A 22,920-nucleotide genomic window follows, 5' to 3' on the forward strand; every position below is an offset into this window, starting at 1 on the left:
AAAATATGAATGAGTGCTGGTATTGTACAGTAGAAGCAGCTCTTTTTGGGTATTTGCTTCATAGTTTTGTAACTTTGAATGCCACAGCCATTTTAATAGAGCTGTTTAAGTAAAGTCGCTGATTTAAAACCATATTGATAGGCATAATCTGCACTTTGTTGATCTGTACCTGCGCTGCACCTGCGCAGTGCAACATCTAGAGCACGTCGAAAGCTACTTCCGCCTCGAGCACGCCCTCGCTCTGGGATTTGTAGTTCTTCTCGCTTCGTTTTCAGCATCTCCGTCAAGCATATTTGTACAATACAACATTTTACACAGAAAACATTGAGTGCGGGGGTATGGTCGACATTACCTGAAAGGATTGATAGCGACCTGCTTTTCCTGTCAGGAGAATCGGTCGTGGTACTATTTGTTCGTGTACTACAACAACCAACGTCTCCCCTAATGAAAGCGAGGCAGTGTAAACACAACTCCAGGAACATGAAAAGATCGGGTGACAGTGAGGGGGAGAAGAGAAGAAAGGTATTGATAGCGTTATTTCTCCGTTAGGTCTGGCATATTTCTAAGCCCTGTTGCTCGTTGAATATCTAACGCTCCTTATGTGATGCTGCTGGCGGCATTTTGAAGGCTAGAAAGCCGCGAACGTCAGCGCATACCTCACCTTGCCTGTTTCCTTTATTGTGTTTTCCATTTTTCCCCCATCAGTCTGCCACAATGAAGAATTACAGTTGCATTCAAACGGTGTTATCACGTAAATACACTGCTGATAAGACGCTGTAGATTGAAGAATAACGTCTTGGCGACTTCTCATATCAAGTAGGAGATGAATAACAGCCTGTAGGCTATTGGTTAAAAAAAAAAGCCGAATTATAACTATCCTATAGGTTTTGGCTACTAAATATTTAATATAAACAAACAGACCAATAAACCAACATGAAACAACGTGAGAGCTTAATGTATTCATTCTGGTGTCAATAAGTAACATTGGATCAAGTGTTAATCGTATAGTAGCAACAGATCAGCTTAGTGCAACAGTAAAGACACATGGGAAAGTTAGTGCGTGTGTGCATCTCAGATTTGGCAAGGTGCCAATCCAGCAGTGTACAGCTGCTGCAGGCTTTTACTATAGATTCACTGCTTCTCTGATGTACAGTGGAAATAATAATGAATAGGCTATGTTGTGATTTCACCTTTCTAAATACAGTGTGCCAAGCTGTAGAGTCTGCTGAGGTGTGAAAAGTAGACTTCTGCAGGGTCATTTGCAGATAATGTGACATGTGAGAAGGGATGCATGCGTTCATAACCTCAGAGGACCAACTGTTGTGTGTGTGTGTGTGTAACTGTGTTTCGTGCTGACCCGGGCTTAGTCAGGCTTTTGTGTCCTGTATAACTGTAACTATGCTGTTTGCGGTTTGAGGAGTTACTGATGGAGAGGAAGGAAAAGGGCTCTGCTGTGCCCAAGGCATCCTGAGCTGTGTTTCGCCCATAGTCATCTGTCTGTGTGTCTGTCTGCCTCTCTGTCTGTTTCTCCTCTTATCTTCTGACTTGGACGCCGTCTGCTGTGGCACATGTGTTTGGATCATGTTAGACAGCAGTGAAACTATGTAGGACGTGGTTCCTCCTGTTTATGAAAGCAGCCATGGCGGCCAGATGAGCGGCTCAGAGAGAAAACTCATTCCAGCTGGCCCTCGGGCAGTCAGGCAGCACTGCACAGACCTAATGGCTTAGCTTCCTTTCTCTTTAGATAAATAAAAGGATGAGCAAGAGGAATTGTAATTTCAAAATGACTTTATGACTGCAAAGGAGCCAAGAAGTGAGCTGTGTGCATTTTGGCCAGTTTTTGTAATATCAGTGGTTGTATAATGATACAGTTATTATCTTAACTAATAACTTGGATATGATGGTTGTGTTATCCAGTAAGTGAGTCTGTTTGCATTGCTGCACAAAATGAAAGATGAGCTATGATGGGTCCACTGTCATTCTGAGTTAGGGAATGCAAGCACCGACAGATTAGTGCCAAATGAATACACAAACTCCTTAAAAAAAACACCATTGCAGGTCAGTATAATACAGTGACAGGTGGGATGTCATAGTCTCTATATATTTTCTGACTGAAACAGAATAGGAGTGCCCAGTGGAAAATAACCACATCATGTCCACATTCATCCACACTTTCATTGACTTGATCCATCATATGTTGTTTACCATAGAAGCATATTTATTTGTAATTTCAACTACAAAAATGGTTGACTGACTACTTTTGTACGTTGCCCATATGCCCTACTGGCTACCGTTGCAATGCAGCATTCAACTCACCATGTGCCCAAAGAATTAAAAACATCTCATTATGTTTTATCAACATTGTCATCATTGGATGAATTTCCACTCATGTCTTGGCAAGTGTGAAAACAGCACTGACCCTGTCCCTTAACCCGATGTTCTAATGCTGTCTTTGATGCAGGCTCGCCATTTGGACAGTGATGACAAGTATAAAGTGCTGTGTCGAAACAGGAAGTGTGTGTGTGAGCGGCAGGCTAAGTAATGATCACACAGGGTCACCAGATGTTGTGAGGTCCTGGGCTCAGCCCAGCCCATTGCTTAGATCAGCCTCATTGGTTTGCTCTGGTTGTGGCAGCTAGTGCAAGCTGTTTAGGGTATTTAATTTCTGAACACTCATTAAAATGGTTTGTGTTTCCCTTGGCAATTCTGTTAAATTAACAACTAGTGAGGTAAAAGCTGATTATGTGGCCACACATCCAGACATGGTTAATCAATTCTCCCCCACAAAATGTTAGCTCGTGAATTAGTGTAAAGGAAACGATTTATGGCGACTAATGCCGACGTCCTGTCATGTCAGGCCCTGTGTTTTAGCAAGAGGGGGGTGTCACATTCAGCACATTCAGCAGCTTTGCACTCTGCCGGCCATCTTTTTCTCCCTCTTAACCCAAGCTGCATGCTGCTTGCTCTATTAATGAGCCAATAATGGAGAAATAGTGTTGGGGTGCTGACATAAAACATGGGTACGGATACCTAAGGCAGGGTAGCACATAAGCTCCAACAGAGCTGGATTTACACCTAGGCTCTGTGTAGAATACCAGAATGGTGAACACTCGGCATGGGGGCTCTCACAGCTTCATCAGACCCCCGCTGGTCGAGCTGTGGAAAAGCCAGGTCTCAGAAAAATACGGCTGTGGCAGATAATGATACCATTACACTAATGGAGCTGGCAAATGAAGGAGAACCCAGATGCCCTGCTTTATTACCGGAGGGGGTCATTTCCTCACTGCATTCCTAATGGCCTGAGCACACAGTATTGATCAGGCTATCATGCTGCTAATCCTCTACAGAATTGCTTATCGCTGGCGAGGTGTCGATCCACCACATGCCCTGCTCTGGCCTTGCCGCTGGGCGGCTGCTGGGTGTCCAGCAGGGACCCACTGGGCCGTTTATTCAGTCGTGATTTAGGGCCAAGCAGGGATGGTGTCTGGGAGGTCTTCAGCAGTGGGCTGGCCAGTTCAATGTGTAAGAAAAGGAGGCAAATGAACCTAACAGCTTTCATTTAATTAAGGAGCAGGCAATGATGTGGTTCCTCCTTCTTTATGGCCCCATTGGTTGCTGTGGAGCATGGGAAGCTGTGTGCTTGTTGTTGTTCTCAGTGATTGTGCTGTGCTGTAAATAAGAGCAAGCAGCTTGTGTGGAGTCACCAGCAGCAGCAGGGTGCAGGATTTTCAGGAGACCTCTGGCCTCGGTTGATTACTAAGTGCTTTGCATCTTTAACTCTAATTCATTTTCACTTCATGTGACTGAAAATTGAGTTTCATGTGCAAGTTTGTTTTTCAGGCCTAACTTTAGTGGGCCTCCTATTCCCAGTTCTGGTTACACAGTGGCTTTATGTGAACATGACAGAGAATGGTGTAGCCTGGGCCCATCATTATTACAAATGAATAGGAGGGTCAGGTAGCACAGAGCAGTCTGCCAAGGGCCTGTGACCTGTCATATCCTTGGCTCCTTTACTGGGCCCCTGTGTGCATTAGCATCCTCGGGCCATTGGAAGCGTGGCATCCTAGCATCAGCAGACCCCTGTAGTCACCTTTGGCCTTGGCTAATCAAAGAGTTTACCTTAAGGGGGGCATTTAGCCCTGTTCGTTAGAGCCACTCCAGTAGCCATAAAGATGTATTTATATATTTCCATCTGGAACAACCTGTCGTGGCTAGGGAAACTAGATATTGATCCAGATATTTAGTCATTTCTTTCAACGTGAGCCATCAATATTGTGCAAACATCCGTCCACGCGAGGGTTGACCTCAGCCCCGGCCTCTATTTTTCGCTCCCATTGGAGTTCAGTGATATACTATTCTGAAAAGTAAAATCAATGAATGAATATGAAGTTTTGGTGTGTAATATAGCGCAGGACCGTGGCCCCGGGTCTTTCATTGATCGGTTGTGTGAGTGTTGGGAGGGGGCTGATTAGTCTGGGGCTGAGCTTTTCCTCTACATGTCTTTACCTTGTCTTGCCTATTTGATCTTTGGCTCATATATTTGGACTGAGGTGTTTATGGATCAGCTATGTTAGTCAAGCCTCTCTTTTAACTAATACAAGCAATGCATTAAAGCTGTGATGAATTTATGTTCCTGTGTAGTTTCGATGCCATAGAGTCATAACTTGTTTTGGAGGGGTGAGATCATTTTCGGGGTAGTCTCAATGTGTATATTTATGTGAAGTTTACCAGCTATAGCGTAGGAGATTGTCAGTAATGGAAAACGTGGGATTGTTTTGCACCTCTTTGTCTCTAGTGACATTATTAAATACACAAATTATATGTCTTGTGGCTTGGGACATTTAAACATAAGCGAGCCGTTTCCTGGCAATGAAATGACCCACTAAGTTACAGTTTATGATGCATGAGATGGTTCTCTGTTGATGATGTTCTGTCATTAACCAAATAAGGGCTGGATTAGTTTCTCTCTATAAATGTGAGAAACCATTCACTTTGTTCCTTCACTTCCTACCACCTTTTTTTTTTTTTTTTTTTTTTTTACAGCATTCCGTGTTGAACGCATGACGTTTTAAAGGTTCATGATGTCTACATTTGGTTTACATCTGGAAGGATATCAATTTTTACAGCCCGGCCTGCATTATCTCAGAGCACGTAGCTAAAATGGCCTGCCCCGGACTCCCATATGGGCTTAAGAGCACCTGTGATCTTACTAAACATTTAAATGGAAAAACAGAGATAGTCTTATGCTCGGCTTTGCGGTTTGATGTGGCTTTGTGATTGAACACCACAGTGAGTCACACTGTAACTGAGAGGGTCATGAGGACACGTTTCCGCCAGCCATCTATTCACCTTTGACTGGCCAGCTACTGTGTGTTACTACAATTTAAAATTATCTGCGGCTGCAAATGCACATATACTCACTGTGCTCTGTTTGTTTAATCATATCCATTCATATCCAAATGCAGACACGGACAGCCATGACATAGCTTTCATTCTTACTGTTAATTTTAAACATTCGATTTGTTTATTTAAAAGGGGCGATGCACTTTAATAATCACTGATATTAAAAAAAAAATGTTACTGTAAATATGTTGGAGTTAGATTAACCACAAATTTGAATCCATATTCCCACCACAACAGATCACTGATTGCCGGTTTTACTTTAAACACAGCCCAACTTCTTTAGGCAAGATGCAAAATTGATAAATAATTTTACCAATGAAAAAAATCTGAAACAAACTTCCATTAAATTAAATAACACCAATCCTTCACCCTTGAAGCCATGCTTAGTTTAATTTCCTCTAGAAAATAGCAGCAACCTTACTTACCTTGGGCAACATTCTTCCCAAATTAAAACAAATTATATTAAAGCTTGAATTATTAAAACATTAAAAAATATACTGCAAGCGAATTAACACTTTAGGTACCAAACATTTGCTATATCGTTATGTTTACCATTTTACCACCCTTAAGGGTTTTCTCCTATGGAAGCAGTCACTAGGATTGTCCAAACAGCCCTTGACAGCTTACGTGTCTGACAGCCCCTACCGAGCACCTCATATTAGTGTTGAAGCATTAGCCACGGATGTCAACGTATTCGCAAACAAGGCCGCGACGTGGATCATGCAAACCGGCCGACCAGATCAGCCGTCAGATTCAATGAGATTACATCGAATGTGACCCGCTCAAGTAGGGTTCATGTGTCATGCATGTGTCCCGTCACAAGAGAGACATAGAATAATCAGTTCAATCAATAGATGGTGTTGGCTCATCGGACTGGTGCTGAATAAACATGGGAATGACCCTCTCACCTCATACACAGAGGCTAGATCCTCCAGGGGGTTCATTAGCCACTCGAGGGTATGATCCAGGGGAGTCGTTATTTTCTATTTCTGTTTATTTGGCATTCTGGTGGCATGAGTGTGAATGTGCACTATATGTGGGGTTTTGTGTAATTTGACGTGTGTGAATGTGAGATATCAGTTTGAATGCATTGTATGTGCATAAGTGTGTGTGTGCTTACTAACTTTTGTATGTCCTAGCTGCTGTTATTGTGAATACAAAGAAAACATAACACACACAAAAATATATGATCTTCAATATTATATTATAAAATTGGAAAGATTAACAATACTGGATCAGACATTGTCCGTCTCAGCCTCCAAAGCAAAAATGTCAGTAATAATTCATGCTACCTTCAACACATAGCTGCCCTGTCTGTAGCTAATTTTAGCTACACCAATAAAAGTGATTTCACTATGCAAAGCCACCTGCACAGTACCGAGCAGTCTTCATGCTGTTTATTTGTAAATTTATTTTCCTTTGTAATGACTCACCTTTCCAATAAAATAAACGTGCCTACTGCTACGGTGTTGCCCGACATCTGGTTTCAATGGAAAGTCTAAAACCCTTCATTCACAAAAGCTGCAGGAGTCCAGGTTCACAAGGCTCTGTAAATAGTAACTGTTAATTTGTACATCATAAGTTCTTTTCCATAAACGCGGGCAATGAAAGTGTGTTAAAATAGTTGGCATTTGGCTTATTGCTTGGTGGAGGATGAACATAGGAAGTGCCTTATTTACCCAGAGCCAGGTTTTAGCATTGGTGTTAGCTTAGCCAGCTGGAGGTATATACAGTTGGCCGTCTTTGTTAACCAGCAGTTTTTACTTGTAAAAACAAACATAATAACTACAGTAGTTATAGGTGAGTATTGGAGAGTGTTGGTGCCAGAGACTTAGATTTTCCGTCTAGTTTTATTACCAAAGAAGCTTCCTAGCTACAATGTTAGCCTTTGAACTCATACCCGTCTTCTTCACATATCTATTAAGCTTAAAACTGCTTCTGAAGAAATCTTTTTACTTTTTTACTCCTTGTGATGTAACTGGACCAGCTTTAAGTTTGGAGTGGGTGTCATAGTTATCCTGGATCTTTTTTTCTTTTTTTTTTGTCAGAGAGCTTTTTGTATCGCTCGTTCCAGCATTTACTCTGCATCAAGTCTTTGAGAAGTGTCTGCTCACTTCAGGTAGTCTGTTCATGTCTCAGTGATTCTTCCTCTGAGCCCCTGTGTGTTTTTTCTTCATCAGCCTAACTTTTCCTTGCATATATGCGAAGAAGCCAACGACAGCTTGACTGGCATGCTGTCAGAAAGGCGATGCCTTTCCAATGGTGGAGCATCAGCCTTTTCGTGAGAGCTTGTATGTGTGTGTGTGTGTGTGTGCGCGTGTGTTAAAAGTGGGGGTATTGTCAGGACGTGACCGGCACACTTTGCATGTTCTTCTCGAGACAGGTGCTCCTGGGCGAGCACTGGTGCATGACAGTTGCCTTTCATCGCTGTCTTCTCTACACTTAACCCCTGACCAGCCCTCCCTCCTTCCTCTTGGTCCTCATCCTCCTTCTCCTCACTCCTTCCTCCCCTCTTTCCTCCACGTCTGACCTCTTCTCACGGCACTTCCCTCGGCCGTCTTGAGTGATGGACTGCGAAAGGCTGGTGGGCGGCTTGCGCGTTGCATGTGGTGGTGTGGTGCGGCAGGCTTGTCACAAGCCCAACACTGTCAGGCCTTGGAAACCCAGCTGTCCAGACTGAACCGCGTACACACACACATACACACACCCCCACCACAACTTTTTGCTCAACAGTCCGTAATTCCATCCACCGGCGCTGTCAAGCACTTGATCAAACGTGCATAAAGAAAGGAGCCCCTTGGCTGAATCCCATCTTCTTTTCTCCTATCATAATGTAGGCAGATTTTCCCTCCTCTGCCTGTTTCCTCAGCTGTTTATTCAGATGAGCCTGACTTGGGGGCAGCGGGTCACATCCACTTGCCTGGCTAAAACGGTCCTGAATTGAGGGTTGTCTCCAGTGAGATGGAGAGAGAAAAAACACAAGGAGGGGTTACAAAGGGCTGCCGAGTGGTCATGTCTGGGCTGTTTTCAGGGCTATTTGTGTGTGTGTGCGCGTGTGCCATGGCAGGGGTAGGGGTTAGGGAGTTTGAGGGTTCACTTGTCAACCCTTGTGTCATGCTTGCCCTGCCCCTGCTATGTAGAGGGCATCCACTGTCATTTGTTGCAGGACTGTTTGAAGAGGAGTGAATCACAGAAGCATAACAAGCAGTCAGCACACTGCAACCTCTCAGGTGCCTTTAAGTACCACACATTCATTTAAAAGTACAAACTCATACCCTGCAGGAGCTAATCCCTCATAAATTTGACGCCCCAAAGTTTATGTTTTATCTAGTTTTGCTTTTATAGAGATTTCTCTTTAGGGTTAGCCCTTTAATCTCCATCATTATTGTGTTTATTTAAGATGGAGACTGATCCAGATGTTTTTCTAAAGCGCATACTTAGTTTTATGTTGTTTTCCTTTTTATTCTTTGTGCATCATAATGTTAAGTGAAGTAGGTGGATTAAAGTCATGCTTGAAGCCAACTTGGGGGAAGACACACTAGTTAAGCTTGTGGTTTTTTTTTTTTTTTCTCAGACAACAGTCGTAAAGTTTTTTGAAGTTGATCCCAGTGTGTGTATTTGTCAGTGTAGGTGTCTGCATGTGTTTCATCTGACATACATCTCCCACATTCTCTCAGCGACGGAGGAAAAACAGCAATGGTTTAAGACTCCTTAAACTTGTTGTGGAGTGTCAGCGGAGACACGAGCACAGCGAACACCGTGAGCTTAATCCAACAACAGCCATACTGTACACCCCACTATCTGCGAGGCGAAGTGGACCCCTTCCTTGCAGCCATTGTCACATATAGGGGGCATTGTCACATATGAGATGGACTCATGTAAATGCGGTGACAGGCTAGTGTCTCAGCTGACTGACAGCAGAGAGGGATTGGGCTAATCTGAGTGACTGATTTGAGACGCGCAGCGGCTCGGCTGTCCCCATAACTCCTGAGAAATAGACAGCTTCAGCGGAGTTATCTGTGTTTGTAAGTCCTTCTGCTGCGCTGGGATGACAATAGGGATTAGTGCCAAGGTTCTTTAAACTGTTTTTTTTATTTTATTTTTGGGAGGGGGGAAGGGGGCCTCTTATCGGTGTCTCGGCAGGATGCTGCCGCAGCCAGTTTTCCTTGACTGTCAATTAAAGAGGGGATCATTAACTTCAAGGGTATAAATGTTCTAACACTGGTATTACGTTGGGAAGCTAAGTCGCTGACAGATGTTCCAACTTTAATTCTCCACTTGTTTTTTTGTCCTTTAATTAATTTATGTATCACTATGCGGGTTTTAAATATTTTTTCCCCCTGTCTGCTCTTTGTTAGCCTGTAATCTCAGTTACCATGGTAGTCGCAAAGACGATTGGGCCTTGTCACTCGCCTGTGTTTCTTATGAGGTTCAATCGGCTAATGTATTCAATATCGCCCAAACTGAAAAGGTAAACAGTATCTAATGGCGCGTGTGTTCCTGTGCACTGCCTCGGTGCAGCCTGGAGGTGCAGGGCTGGGAGGAGAACAGCAAGTCTGCCTCTAGTTCTCCAGGTTTTTCCAATAGGAGGACCCCGCTACTAAGAGTGGCGCTTGATAAAAACAAAACGAGCGCAGCTTGTATCTCTGTACATGTGTGTGTTTTTTTTGGGTGGGGGGGGATAAACAAAAGTAGTGTACTACTTTGGGGTTTTCTTTCAGGAGCTTTGTCGGCTTCGGTTGTGAAGCGCGAGCGTGACAGCTGCGGTTGAGATTTCCTCGGAGTGGATGCACAGGCGTAGAGCCGAGTGCGCCGGTATATACAGTCAGGTGTGTGCTGCAGGTAGCCACGTAGAGAATGAAAGGAAACGAGAGGAGGAGAGAAGAGAAGGGGAGAGAGAGAGCGAGATAGGCGACAGAGACTGCTAATGGGCAAACTCTCTTCTTCCACCACCACTGCCATCACCACCACCACCCTGTTCTCTCATGACAGCTCTTTTCCTTTGTTCTCCCCCCCTCGGCCCACTCTCTGCCGGGGATTCATGACAAGTTTTCGCGGGCTGATCAAACGCGGCGGTGACACCTGATTAGGATATAGCGCGTGTTTACAATCGTGCATGGTGAGGACCCCCCTCCCCTCTAGACAACAAGGGAGACTTCACCTTGACTAATTAAATTTGCACCTGCAATGCCAGCTGTGACAGCCACTGGAGGGCTGCATTTATTTATGTCACTCCATACATACTTCCTGTAACGTTCATAGAGGCTGAGTTTGCACTAGCTCCTATGTTTACTCACAGTATGGGTTTCTCCAAAAGCCGTCTTTTATTGTGTTTGTGTCTGCCTGTGGCTTTGGGTATGAGACTGGAGGATGTGCCTGCAGCTGTGGAGCTACTACAGGGGGCACTGTTGAGAAACAATGAGGGAGGGAAGATGGATTATGCAAGATCCCAAAAATCTTGATGCCAATGTGTTAATTCCTGTATGTAATTTTAAAGCTTCCAACATTGGAAGTGCATATTTTGGCAGTGTATTTTTAACATATTCGATTTCAAAATACATTTCTGTCAATTTACTCAGGAGTTTAGTCAGGATATCAACTTTCCATATCAAATTAAGGGATTATGGCATTGAATTGGAAAATCTAAAAACTTGTTGATCAGATTCATCATCGTTGTGTTTAGCAACAGCCAGTTTTATTTTCTAAGGGTAAGTAACTCATGCCAACTGAAACAAATCAAATTCAGTTTTATCTCCTGTGAATCTTTGAGATCTCATTGCGAAAGGGCTTTGAACCCTCGTGTTAAAATAATTTGTGCGTTCCTCGCGCGATGTGTCTCTGTTTAATCATTCATTAAGGTGCGTACATACGTGTGATTGTACATCATCTGCCTTTTGGAGTGTGCGTGCGTGTGTATCTATCTAAATCAGTGTTGAGAGTGTAAAAGGCCACAGCTGAAGTGAGCAGGACATCAGTCACCCGGTAGCAGGAGACAGGGCCTGGTAATTTGTGGCTGTCCCCCCTTTCTCTCTCTCTCTCTCTCTTCATCTCTTCATCTCTCTCTCTGTCTCTCTCCACCACCCTCCTATCTCCCCCATCCCGCCTCGCCAGCCTCAAATTGACCAGGCTCGACTGCTGGTCATGCTGTATTACATGGGTTAGATGAAGTAATTATTTCTAGGCCACCGACTACAAGCAAGATTAATAGTTTTTGAAACGGCCATAATGGAGGGCTGACCTGTCGTGACATAAGCATTATTTCAAGCTCACCTCCACTCTCATCCTTCTCACCTCTGGGCACTGGCAGGGTGTGATTTATACCTGGGCTAATGAGGGGAGGGGACCTAGGAGCCCAGGGCCACCAGCCTGCCAGTGCAGCGGGGGGGGGGGGGGGGGGGGGGGGGGGGGGGGGGGGGGGGGTAATTTTAGAATTTCATCGTTTTACTGCGTGTTAGAAGTTTGAGTTGAAACTTGAAGGGTTTAAGATGGAGAGTCAGTGCTCGCTGTGGTGTTCTACAATGAATAGAACAATATGCTCCTGAAATTGAATTTGTCTTTTGAGTTGAATGTAATTACCCACACAGAGCCAGCTCCTCCTGGACCCGGGCCCTCATCCATCCACCCCCTACCCCTGATGTTTTGAAGCTTTTGAAGACCAGAGAGGCTGGAAAGTTGTCACTAGGTGGCACTTGGACATCATGTTATTATCTGCTCTCCCCCCCTTCACCCCTCTCCACCAACACCCTCTTCCCCCTCCCTCCTTCCATGCCTCCTTCCCCTCTGTGCTAAGTACACCTCAGATGTCAGGGTGTTTTATTTTTATTGGATGAGGACAGTGTGTAATGCATTCACCTCCGTTCCTGCCAGCTGTTAAATGCCCCAGAACATGGTCTGGCCAGGCTCCGCCCCGTTAACCCCTCTGATTGGCTGTAATAATTAGCAGAAGTGAACAGTAACTATGGCGCCTAGCGTGGGTTTGGGACAGCTTGCAACTCTCTGATACGTACGTGACAGAAGAGTCCGTCCTGCCCGAGCTTCAGTGACTTGGGTCTGGCCCAACCTGGCCCTCCTGACTGGAGTGTCTGTGTGTGTATTTTGAGCTTTAATATTAACCCTCAACTTAAACACATGCATGCAGTGTGCCACCAGCAATTACATTTTCAAATGGCTGGGTTTGTAAACCTCCAGCGTGTTAATCTGTCACCATTCAAGCTACTGGGAAGAGTGAAAAGAGGATTAAGCCATTCAATTCCTGGTAGAATATTTTCCTTTGTTCAGAATGAGTGAAGGAAAAATAAATAAAGAAATGAGGTGGCTTCTCAAGCAAGACAAGTGCCGTCTGCTATACTTCAGGATTTGGCTAATGCCATTATAGAAAACTTATCTGCCTCAGGATTCCAGGAAGACAGGCTGATGGCCGTGTAAACAGCCACAAATGATTCCAGTCCTTAATTCAATATTAATCTGCGGTCACATCATAATGCCAGTTTATCTGGGTCAAAGACTACATGAGATAGAATTAGACCTGTCCTAGATGTTCAGGCCACATCTGTTTTCAGCCATATGTTTTTCTAGTGGCTTAGGTGATTGTCAGCTTTGAAGCTCAGGTCGCTGCTCTAGCTTGTTGATAATAGTATGTTTAAAAAAAATAGCACAGGACTCAACACATAATTCAAGAGTTTGTCCTAGTTGTCCGTGGAAGAAACACATCAGGAAAGTAAAACGACTTGTCACATTTTGATAGCAGCTCAGGCCTGTTCTTGGGTGAATTGTAGGAGATAGGATCCACTCTATTTTTGATATGTTGTATGATCATCCTGATATTTCTCTCCTCTGAAACGGCTCATTTTATGTGTCGTGTGTGAATGTGACACACGGCTCGAGTTGTAACTTGACGGCAAAATAGCCTTGGAAGTGTTTTGTCAGTGCAACATACAGTATCAAATCTTATGTTTTAACATAAGGTTATAATATACCACGTGATAATTGTCACAACTGTCAGCCGATCCGGCACACTACCCCGTGTCTTAGCCCCTCGTTTACCCTTGACTCTCAACCCCTCGGGTTGGATTGCACATCATCTTTATCCCAGATGAAGTACCAGACTCGCTGGTGTCAGAAGATGATCTAATATGGAGCTGAAAGGACACAGAGCTGGGAAATCATCGTCATTTGAAGAGGTTGCTTGTCACATGATGGGTTTGATCAGCCCGTGCCGCGGTACACAGAGCCGGGTCTTTGCACTGCCTAACAGTGGTACTGGATTAGAGACACAAGCCACTTCGACTGTGATCAGTCACTCACACACGGAGACACGCGGCAAGACTGAAATCCTCCTTGCACGCTTCATCCACATCATGTATAGGCTTCTTCTTCAAGCCTACTGTATGGAAATGAGGAATACTGCTGTTGACAAAGACAGTACGTGTCAGTTTTTCTTTTTTTTTCTTCTTTTTTTTGAGGCCACTTTTGATGTTTTATTCTATAAGTAATGGTATCATTGCTGCAGTAATTGAGGTACTGCCTTACAGTAAGATACAGTACCTCAGTGTATAAGTCTATAACTACCTGAATGCTACTGATCTGTGTCATGTTGAGACAATGGCGGTGTGGGCGAGGAGTCTGGCTCTACACCCCTCAGACACTGTGTATGGCCACGTAAGTGCTATTGAATTGTTTATTGTCACAAATCACAAACCTTTCAATGACCTGACCAGGTGCGACCGCCATACACCCACTCATCCATCCATCCAGCTGCTCTGCCCTGAGCGATGTGTCGGTCTACTCAGCTCTGAGGAGTGTAACGTCAGCCTCCAGAGCCAGGGATTTTAAACGCTCCACCTGCTTATTGATCTCTTCTGCCCCGCTGAGCCAGCCAAGCCCGGCCAGCAGAGAGAGAGAGAGAGAGGGAGAGAGAGAGAGAGAGAGAGGAAGAGAGAGAGAGGAAACGAGTGTAAGGCGAGATGAAGAGGGGAAGGGCAATCTGGGGGCCTCAGTCCTCTGGTCCTCAGGTCTGTCCTTGACCATGCCTGTGGGACAGGCCCGGAGGACGCCTCTTGTCCTCCCTGTAAGCCCTGCATCCAGCCCCTACAGCTAACCGGCCCTCCCCCTGGGCCAGGCTGCACTTTGCACAGCCATATTGATTTTTTTTGGAGGGGCAGGAAAGTGTGGCTGGGTGGTGAGAGCAAACGAAGGAGGGAGGGGGAAATGGAGAAACGGAGGGAGCTTTCTAAAGCACTGACTTCTCCTTGACTGCACCTCGAGACGCGACAACCCTGTTAGAACAACTCAGTGGCCCCCGATTCCCCGCTGAAAACTGCTAATCACAGTCTTTCAATCAACGCTCTCCTCCATCCCCTCTCTCCCTTCCTCATTTTCTCACTCTTTTTTTTTTTTCCCCCCCTGACTTTTCCCTTGCTGAACAGGACCCCGCCTGAATACCAAGGGACTGCGTCTGCATTAAAACCCAGCCATTCCACATGGAAAACAGCTGACCTCATGAAAGCATGTTGTAATTCGAAGGTGAAAACTAAAAAGCTTTTCTCCATCGACGTAATCTTAATGGAAACATTATAGCCCGGCTGCAAACTAACAATTAAGGCAAAATGGCGAATGAACCTCGCACATGGCGGTAGCCCAGAGTTCAGCTCATTGTGATGACAAGGCTGCTAGTTCGAATTCTGCCCCGTGAAGTTCAACGTGCCCCTTGAACGAGACGCTTAACCCTGAGTTGCTCCTGCAGAGATCAGAGAAGCTTTTTATTGTCCGGCAGAAATCCGTAGATGCAGCGGCCAGCTCCTGTGTGCGAAATTACGTATGTGAGTGTGAAGCTGCCAGTATGTTTCTGATAAAGAGCATGCTCAGTCCGTCTCTCCCAGATAAATAAAAAAAGGTTATGTAAGGCATACATCAACAGATCTCTTAAATCGCCCTCCTCTTTTTCTCTCCTTTCCCTCTCTTCTTCTCTCCAGATTTGACACTCGCTAAAGGTCACATGAAACATCTTTTTCCCCCCTTTGAGGTGTAGATAAGTGTGAAATAGATGTTGACACCACAGACACATTGAAAAGCACTTTAACAGAGTGGCCATGTGCCAACCTGTCCGTGTCTGGCTTTGTGCATTTGTAAATACTTTTGAATGATTGATCTGGAAACCTGGGTCTCTCTGTAAGCCTGTCAGGTGTACTGAGAGAGATGGAGAGAGTGGGAGAGTTCAAAAAACAGATGAGGTCCGATCCCTTTTATTTTGTTCAATCTTTTCCTCCATCTTTGTCTCACACACACACTGCCCACGCACTCTCCACCTGACAGAATTACACGTACCCTGGGATGACTGGAAGAGCAGCTTTTATGTAAGTGTGTGTTAGAGAGTGTACACATGACTGACAAAGAGAGAATGGGACAGGACTTTTGATGTCTAGTTAAAATAGAAAGGCACACCGGATGCGTGTAAGCGTACCTCATCTCGCATCTCGTGTGACATTTTTCAAATGGGAGTGGGCGCCAATAAAGGTGCTCACATCGTGTGTGTGTGTGTGTGTGAATCTAATTAATGACTGGCAGTGGTCCCCCACAGCTCCGGTAATGTGCTTAGATCAGTGTTATAAACAGGGCGTGAAAGGTCTGCCCAGCGCCAGGCCTCTTGTTCAGGTAGATGGATGGAAATGTTCTAATATTAATGATCGCGTCGCCCGCTGACCTGTCGCGAGGTGAAATGAACAACGCACCCTTCAGCGTCCAACAACAATTAACGGGCCAGAGCCTGCCTGTCTGCCATTTGTCATTTTTTACCCTACATGCGGACCCTGAATGCACCAAATGCGTCTGTTGATATATACAGAATGATCAGTGTATTGATTTAAAAATACATGCTGTGATTATTCACGTAGCATTTTTAGAGCAAATTTAGAAAAAGCGACACCGACATCTGGTCTGTTTTGCTTAATGTAAGCTGGGTCTACTTTGTACGTCACGGGCTGCACAGGGGTTACATCAGGTGTCTCAGGATAATACAGTTAATCCAGAAATCTTCAGATATTAACTGCAAAGTAGCTGAAAGCTTGTGTTTTTGTAGACGTTTCTGGCAACATCCACCTGTCGGGCCTCTTGCTTTCACAGTCCAATTCATATTCATGGGTCCAGGAGCGCATAGACACAGGGGTTACACATTACCCCCGCTCTCGAATCAAACTCCCACACATTCCAGTCAGTCATTTACCAGTTTGCCTGGTTAGCCATCACACCGAATCACTAAACCACCAGCTGGTATTCTTAAAATAAATGAATGCCGCATGGTTGCAAACTAAATGTCAGAAGTGAGAAATGGTTAATTTTTTTTCTCTTGTTGTTGTTTTAGTGAGGAAGAAACCTGAGTTGAAATGTCTGTTTACTAGATTGTAACCCCTGCTACTACTGCTGCTGTTTGTCAGCTTGTGTATGACATACTGTAGCATGGACGTATTTTTAGGGAAGTATTCTTAAAGCTAGAAGCATTGCAGCAGAAGTGGAGTGGCTCTCTACGCATGTGTGATGTGTGATGTGTGATGTGTGATGTGTGATGTGTGTGTGTGTGTGTGTGTGTGTGTGTGTGTGTGTGTGTATAGGTATCTGTGTGTGATGGCACCTAGGTGCTGTGTTATCTCACTGTAGTTCAAGTCAGAGGCATACCCTGTAGAGCCTTAAAGACCAATACGGAGCATACTAGCAAGACCTTTACCATCATTAACTTAAGTGTTTTAAAAAAAAAACTGATTGCAATTTGTGTGTTTTTCCTCATTTTTTTCACTTTCAAAACTATTTCAAGGCCCTTTCAGACTTTATTTTTGTTTCTGTGCAACACACCTGCACATAGAAGTATTCTGGGGGTGGTGATAGGCGCTCCCTTCCCCTCTCTGTACCCTGAGTCGCTTCACACCGGCTCCCTACATTCTGCGATCCGGCGCCAAATGGACCGGTACGGAAGCGCCTTTGATGTACACGGGTCGTCTGTCTGTTCGAGTCCGACGTTTTACAGCCGACTTGTCAAAACTGTTGATTCACCATCACTTTTGCAGAGGAGGACCAGTTCTGAAATGGGTGTCACACAAGTACCAATGGTTTGCTGTCTAAACACGGAGCTCTATTACACAGCTATCTCTCATCACGTCATTCCTCAGGGCTATATGAGGCCTGTGGAAGATCCAGAGCTTTTCTGTGTGTCTGCTCTCTGAAGCTCCCTGCATTAACTCGAGTAGGTGATATCACACAAATAATATATAAAGCACTAAAAAAAACCAAGTCGGAAAGAAGAATGTTAACCTTAATGAAGCGTGAGTGACCGTTATTAAATCATCTTCAGGTCTTTCTCTACATTGTAGCTTTTATCTGAAATCCATGATGCATAAACCAAATCTAAGCCCACAGACTTTCACGTGTCCTCCTTCAGCAGTCCCTCCACGCGCAGTACGTTCCAGTGGACCCTCAGGGGCAGACGCTACGCAGACTGGAAGTGTTTTTATCCCTACAGCAGCAGAGTTATCTGGCTATTTTCAGCTATTGATGCTAAGCGCCGGACATTAATCTACTCTGCAAAAGAACGCTTTGAAGAAAGTGTCCGTTGAAGTGTCACAGATGGAAAATAAATGAAATTAATAAATATATGGTACACAGTTTAATATCTCTTATAGGCTAAGATCAAAGCAAACCAATTGAGTTCTATTCTACCTAATATGTTTTTCTGTGATAAACAGTCCGGCTAAAGGAATAATCCCATCAAGGAAGAGAGATTAAAAAAATAAAAAAAACTCCATCAGATATATCACTCAGTGCAGACGGTTGGCATGGCTACCGTGAAGCATCCGTGTTATTATGGGATTGGTAATCTCGTTTCTTGGGTCTGAGTGGAAATGCAGATCTTTTTTTCCTTTTTTTTCTCTTTCTTGCGCCTCATGGTTTTCCTCCAAGAATCAGGTGCAGACAGAGAGACAGTAAGACAGACACAGTGGTTCTCTGATACAGCGAGAGTCCATCTGCTTCAGAGGGCTCCGGTAACTTTGTGTCTTTCTTTTTTTTTTCTGTGGAATTTCTGAGTAGCTTGATGTATTTGACATGTGTGTGACAGCCCCTGGTTGTGTGCGATTGGGGTTGAGGCATCATGCTTGCTACCCTGGCTGTGCGTTCTAAAGGATGGGCACGTATGTTTGTGTATCTATGGGAACCTTATACACACACACACACACACACACACACACACACACACACACACACACACACACACACACACACACATACACACATACAATCTGAAGGCACAGTTCTGTACATCGGTTGCACACGTGCACATGCACTATCCACAGTAGATGGATGCAGGGAATCCTCTGCACAGACACAAACAGCAACACATACTATAGATACACACACACACAGGAATACACTCAGATGCATACATATACAACACTATTCCAGAGCCTCACCTTGATATCTTGAGCTTCTGTCATGTAGGGAATTTGACACCAGTGAATGTGCGTCAGGTTGTCAATTTTTATCCAACAGCCTTTGAATGCAGCCTGGCCATGAATAGTGCATGTTGTTTTGTTTTTTAGATTCCGACTGTCTGCGAGTCTGTTTTTGTTTGTTCCAGAATAACTTGGAAAGGCCTGTACACATTCATGTGCATCCTTTAAGAAAACTTTCAGCAGGTGTTGTGTTGTTTAGCCTAAGGTAAAGATTCAGCCCTGAAGGTAAATTCTCCAAGCTGTGTCAGTCCTGATGCCCTTCTATTTCTTTTGCCCTCCTTTATTGGGATCATTTTTTTTCTCCCTCCTGTTTTTAATGCACATACTTTCACTGCTTGCCCTCTTTTTGATCCAGCATCCCTTTCGAGTCAGGACACACATCTTTTTTAACCTGCACTTTAATGTTATTAACGGGACATTTTATTTCACTCTAAAAGTCAAGACATATTTTGGCAGCCGGTTCCCATATTCCCTGTAGCGTGCCACATGAGGTCTTTGGCATTACGAGGGCCGGAGAAATGTGAGACCCGTGTTGTAAATGTCTCGGAAAAATATACAGGGTCGGTTCTCCTAAAACTATCACAACCGCTTGGTGGTTGATGCGTTCAGGTAAAACTCATAAAGATGTAAAAAAAGGCGGTGGCTTGTCGGTGACATTTCTCCTTCTGCTGCTGCTGAGACATCATGCAGAGTCTGTGAGTGTACACAAGTGGATCACCAGTATGAAGTTCTGAACCCACATACGCACACAGATACACCTCACCACACCCCTCCTTGTGCACATACCTTCACATGAGTACGTACAGTACGGGAGGCGAAGAAGAGGCAGTGTGGGGGAAACAGTTGTGAAATTTATTTGGGCATACGTATAGCTTTTATCCCAGTTGCCATTGGATTTACGGGTCAGAATGGAATGCTGCCCAATGAAAGGTACTTTGATCCCTCTACCAGGTTGCAGTTTTTATTGAAGGAGCTCTGTATGGCACAGGGCATCTTTTAAAAGGTTGTAAGAAACCCCTCGGCAGCCTTCTGAAAATCATAAAAATGTGAGACGTCAATGAAAATGGTTACCCGGTTGCCGTAATATCTCGGCCAGTTTTGAATGCATGTATTTGTTAAAGTTAAATCATTAATTTGAGGCTCAAATACTAACTGTTTGTTCTTGTCATTCTCTACAGTCCGTTACTGTATGTTATTGTAAACTGCACACTGTAACAGCTGTAGAAACCAGTTTTTAGAGAGTCAATGCATCATGGCCGTACAACTCCAACATACAAGCCGGCCCTGGCGCACAAATTCTCATCATTCTCATTCTCATCTCAAGTATAATAATAATTCTTACATTTCAGCAGCTGTATGCTTTTTGTTTCTTTAGTCATGTACATTTTGCCCCCCATGCCACCTCTACAATCAGCTCTGGTAATATCCCAAAAAGTTATATCCTGAATATATATGAAAATAAATGTCTAGGCAATTGATAACAAAGTGAATATTTTTTTAAAAACTCAATAACAACATGCAGTAGCTTCCTACTGCTTAGTGTTTTTTTTTACCCTGTTGTGTTTCACAGAGGCGGAGGTTACTGCAGGAGTTGGGAGACCAGAAGATTCCCTTTCTGGGACCTTCAGACCGGGGCTATCAGCAACTGGTGAGTCATTTCCGAGCACAATGACATTTCCAGATTATGCTAATGATGTCTTGACCTTTTCTATAAAGGGTCTATAAACTGCCTTTTCCCTGTTGTAACCTCATGCTACAGCTCTGTACTGTGCAATATTCTGTTCAGAATTGGAGAGAGAAACAAACTTGGCAGATGAGATGAACTGTAACTTATTTCAGTCAGATTTGTGTTGTTTTTGTATGATGATGATGTCATTATAAAGATACCTTGTTACCTAGTGGGACTCCAGCTACACTGGCCTGGCTCTGAGGAGATCCTGCTCGCTGCCTACTGAGCTCCATGGCCGGGTGCAGGCAGCCCTGCTCACTCTGAGAAGAAAGGGCTGCCTCCTGAGGGATTTGGTTCGTGTCCGTGACAGAGATGTATTCACTGCTGTGTCACGGGCTCTGCTGGGTGAGCCGGGCCACACCTATCGCTATCTGGACACGCGGCTCTTTGCTATCCCCTGGCACAGTGAGGACAGTGAGGTTAAAGGACAAAACTGTTGCGACCCTGACCTGAGGGCTGCTTGCAAGTCATTGTGGGAGCTTAATACCTTCTTCTGCTCTGATGTCTCTCAGCTGAAGGAGGGAGACAGGCTAACACAGTGTGCCAAGGCTGGGGAGGTAGAGGCCAAACAGAGTGAAGAGGGGGACACAGAGTCTAAACACAGTGAAGACTCCAAGAATAGTGAAGGAGGGGACTCAGGGTCCAGACAAAGTGAGGAGGGGGACACAGAATCCAAGCACAGCGAGGAGTGGGACATTGAGTCGAAACACAGTGAAGAAGGCTGCTCCGGGTCAAAACAAGAAGGGGAGTGGGAGACTGACTCCAAACACAGCAGCGAGGAGGGAGAGACCTCCCAGGTGAAACCGATTGAAGCAGTTGCAACAGCAGTGAAGGAACTCAGTGAAGGAAAATGCCCCGCCTTGGCACCCAAGGGTGTCAGTGGCACACAGACTGGACCTGTGGGGCTAAAGGCCCAGGAGAAAACTGTGGCCCAGCTCAAGCACAGTCTGTCAGAATACCATGTTGAGGAAAAGGAGGAACAGGCCAGCGGGCAGGGCTGTTCCCAGCCCAGTCTGCAGCAGGGGTGCACCCGTTCAGTCAAATTCAATGTCACCTTACTCAACTACATGGACCCGACAGCCATGAGCCAGCTCAAAGAGGAGCCGTACTATGGCATGGGGAAAATGGCAGTAGGGTGGCACCATGATGAGAACCTGATCAGTCATTCGCCAGTGGCTGTTTACAGCTATAGCTGTCACGATGACAAAGGTGAGACTCAAACTGAAATTGTTCTCATGTTATAACTAATTGGGTAACAGTAGTTGAGATACATCAATATGTAGCACCTTTGAACCTTTTATTTAACACTTTAATCCAAAGTATCTTATACCAGTCTTTGGCATTTTGTCTCTGAAATTAGGATTCCCTTTTCTCTTTCACTTCAATATCCCATCAGCTTATCTCAGTTGCTTTATGGTGGATCAGATGCAGCTAACCTTGTGTATTATGGCCCTACAGCAGCGCTGTAGCAGCTCTAGACATGGCCTCTGGTGAGGCAACCATCAGATCCATCTATGCGATAGTGTCAGGGCATTATCAAATGTCATCACCGGCTTGCTGCTGACAGCCTTATCGCCGGCCGTGCGTTGGGAGATCACAGACATTTGGATCTCAGCTCTTAACACGCACTCAATGGCGCTGTCGAACAAACAGGCCTTATCACACACACCGCATCCCATCTAAATCATTTCCCCAAGAAATGATCGATGTGCAATTATCTGATATGGAATAATGAGCCCTGCTTTGATAAGTGTTCCTAGACTGTACTGTATGGATAAAACGATGTCTCCTAATTATGGAATGTGCACTCTTTCAAGAGCTGATAGTATTTGCTGATGGAGTTGATAGAGAGAGGAGAACTTTGCCTTCTAGAGCATATGCAAAACAATTATACAGGAGGTAACACCATATGGAAAGTGTTATATTTAAACTATTAATAATTGTCTGAGAAGGGTCCTTGTGATTTGTATTTCTTCTTGTTTTCAGTTTCACACATAGTATACGTTTTTATAGTATATAATACAATGCAAAATACACATTTGTGTTTTATAAATAATAATCAAATTTACAGCAGTAGCAGTTGTTAAAACTCGTATTTGTACGTTACACCATGCATTAGACCTGTATTTATATGATATTTTTTTACCATGACACCAAATGAATACATTTTAAAATAAAAGTGTAGACCATTCCAAGCACCTGAAGGAAGAGAAAAATATGATTTCCTGTTGTGGTGCACTTAAAGGTGCAGCTATAGATTCTCTCAAGCATACAGAAAGGTCAAAGGTAGTACCT

The 22,920-nt window shown here is 44.4% G+C and overlaps 1 protein-coding gene across 1 annotated transcript in view; it reads left to right on the plus strand.

Annotated features, from left to right (window-relative positions):
• The first annotated feature begins 444 nt into the window (after positions 1 to 444).
• fto (FTO alpha-ketoglutarate dependent dioxygenase) overlaps positions 445 to 22,920 on the plus strand; it is a 120,053-nt gene continuing 97,577 nt past the window's right edge. Inside the window, exons 1-3 of the mRNA XM_062420271.1 lie at positions 445 to 522; positions 20,467 to 20,544; positions 20,796 to 21,834. Coding sequence (XP_062276255.1) covers positions 445 to 522; positions 20,467 to 20,544; positions 20,796 to 21,834 — 1,195 coding nt within the window. The remainder of the gene's footprint in view (positions 523 to 20,466; positions 20,545 to 20,795; positions 21,835 to 22,920) is intronic.

Source organism: Scomber scombrus, chromosome 1 (assembly GCF_963691925.1).
Source record: "Scomber scombrus chromosome 1, fScoSco1.1, whole genome shotgun sequence".
Classification (NCBI taxonomy): domain Eukaryota; kingdom Metazoa; phylum Chordata; class Actinopteri; order Scombriformes; family Scombridae; genus Scomber; species Scomber scombrus.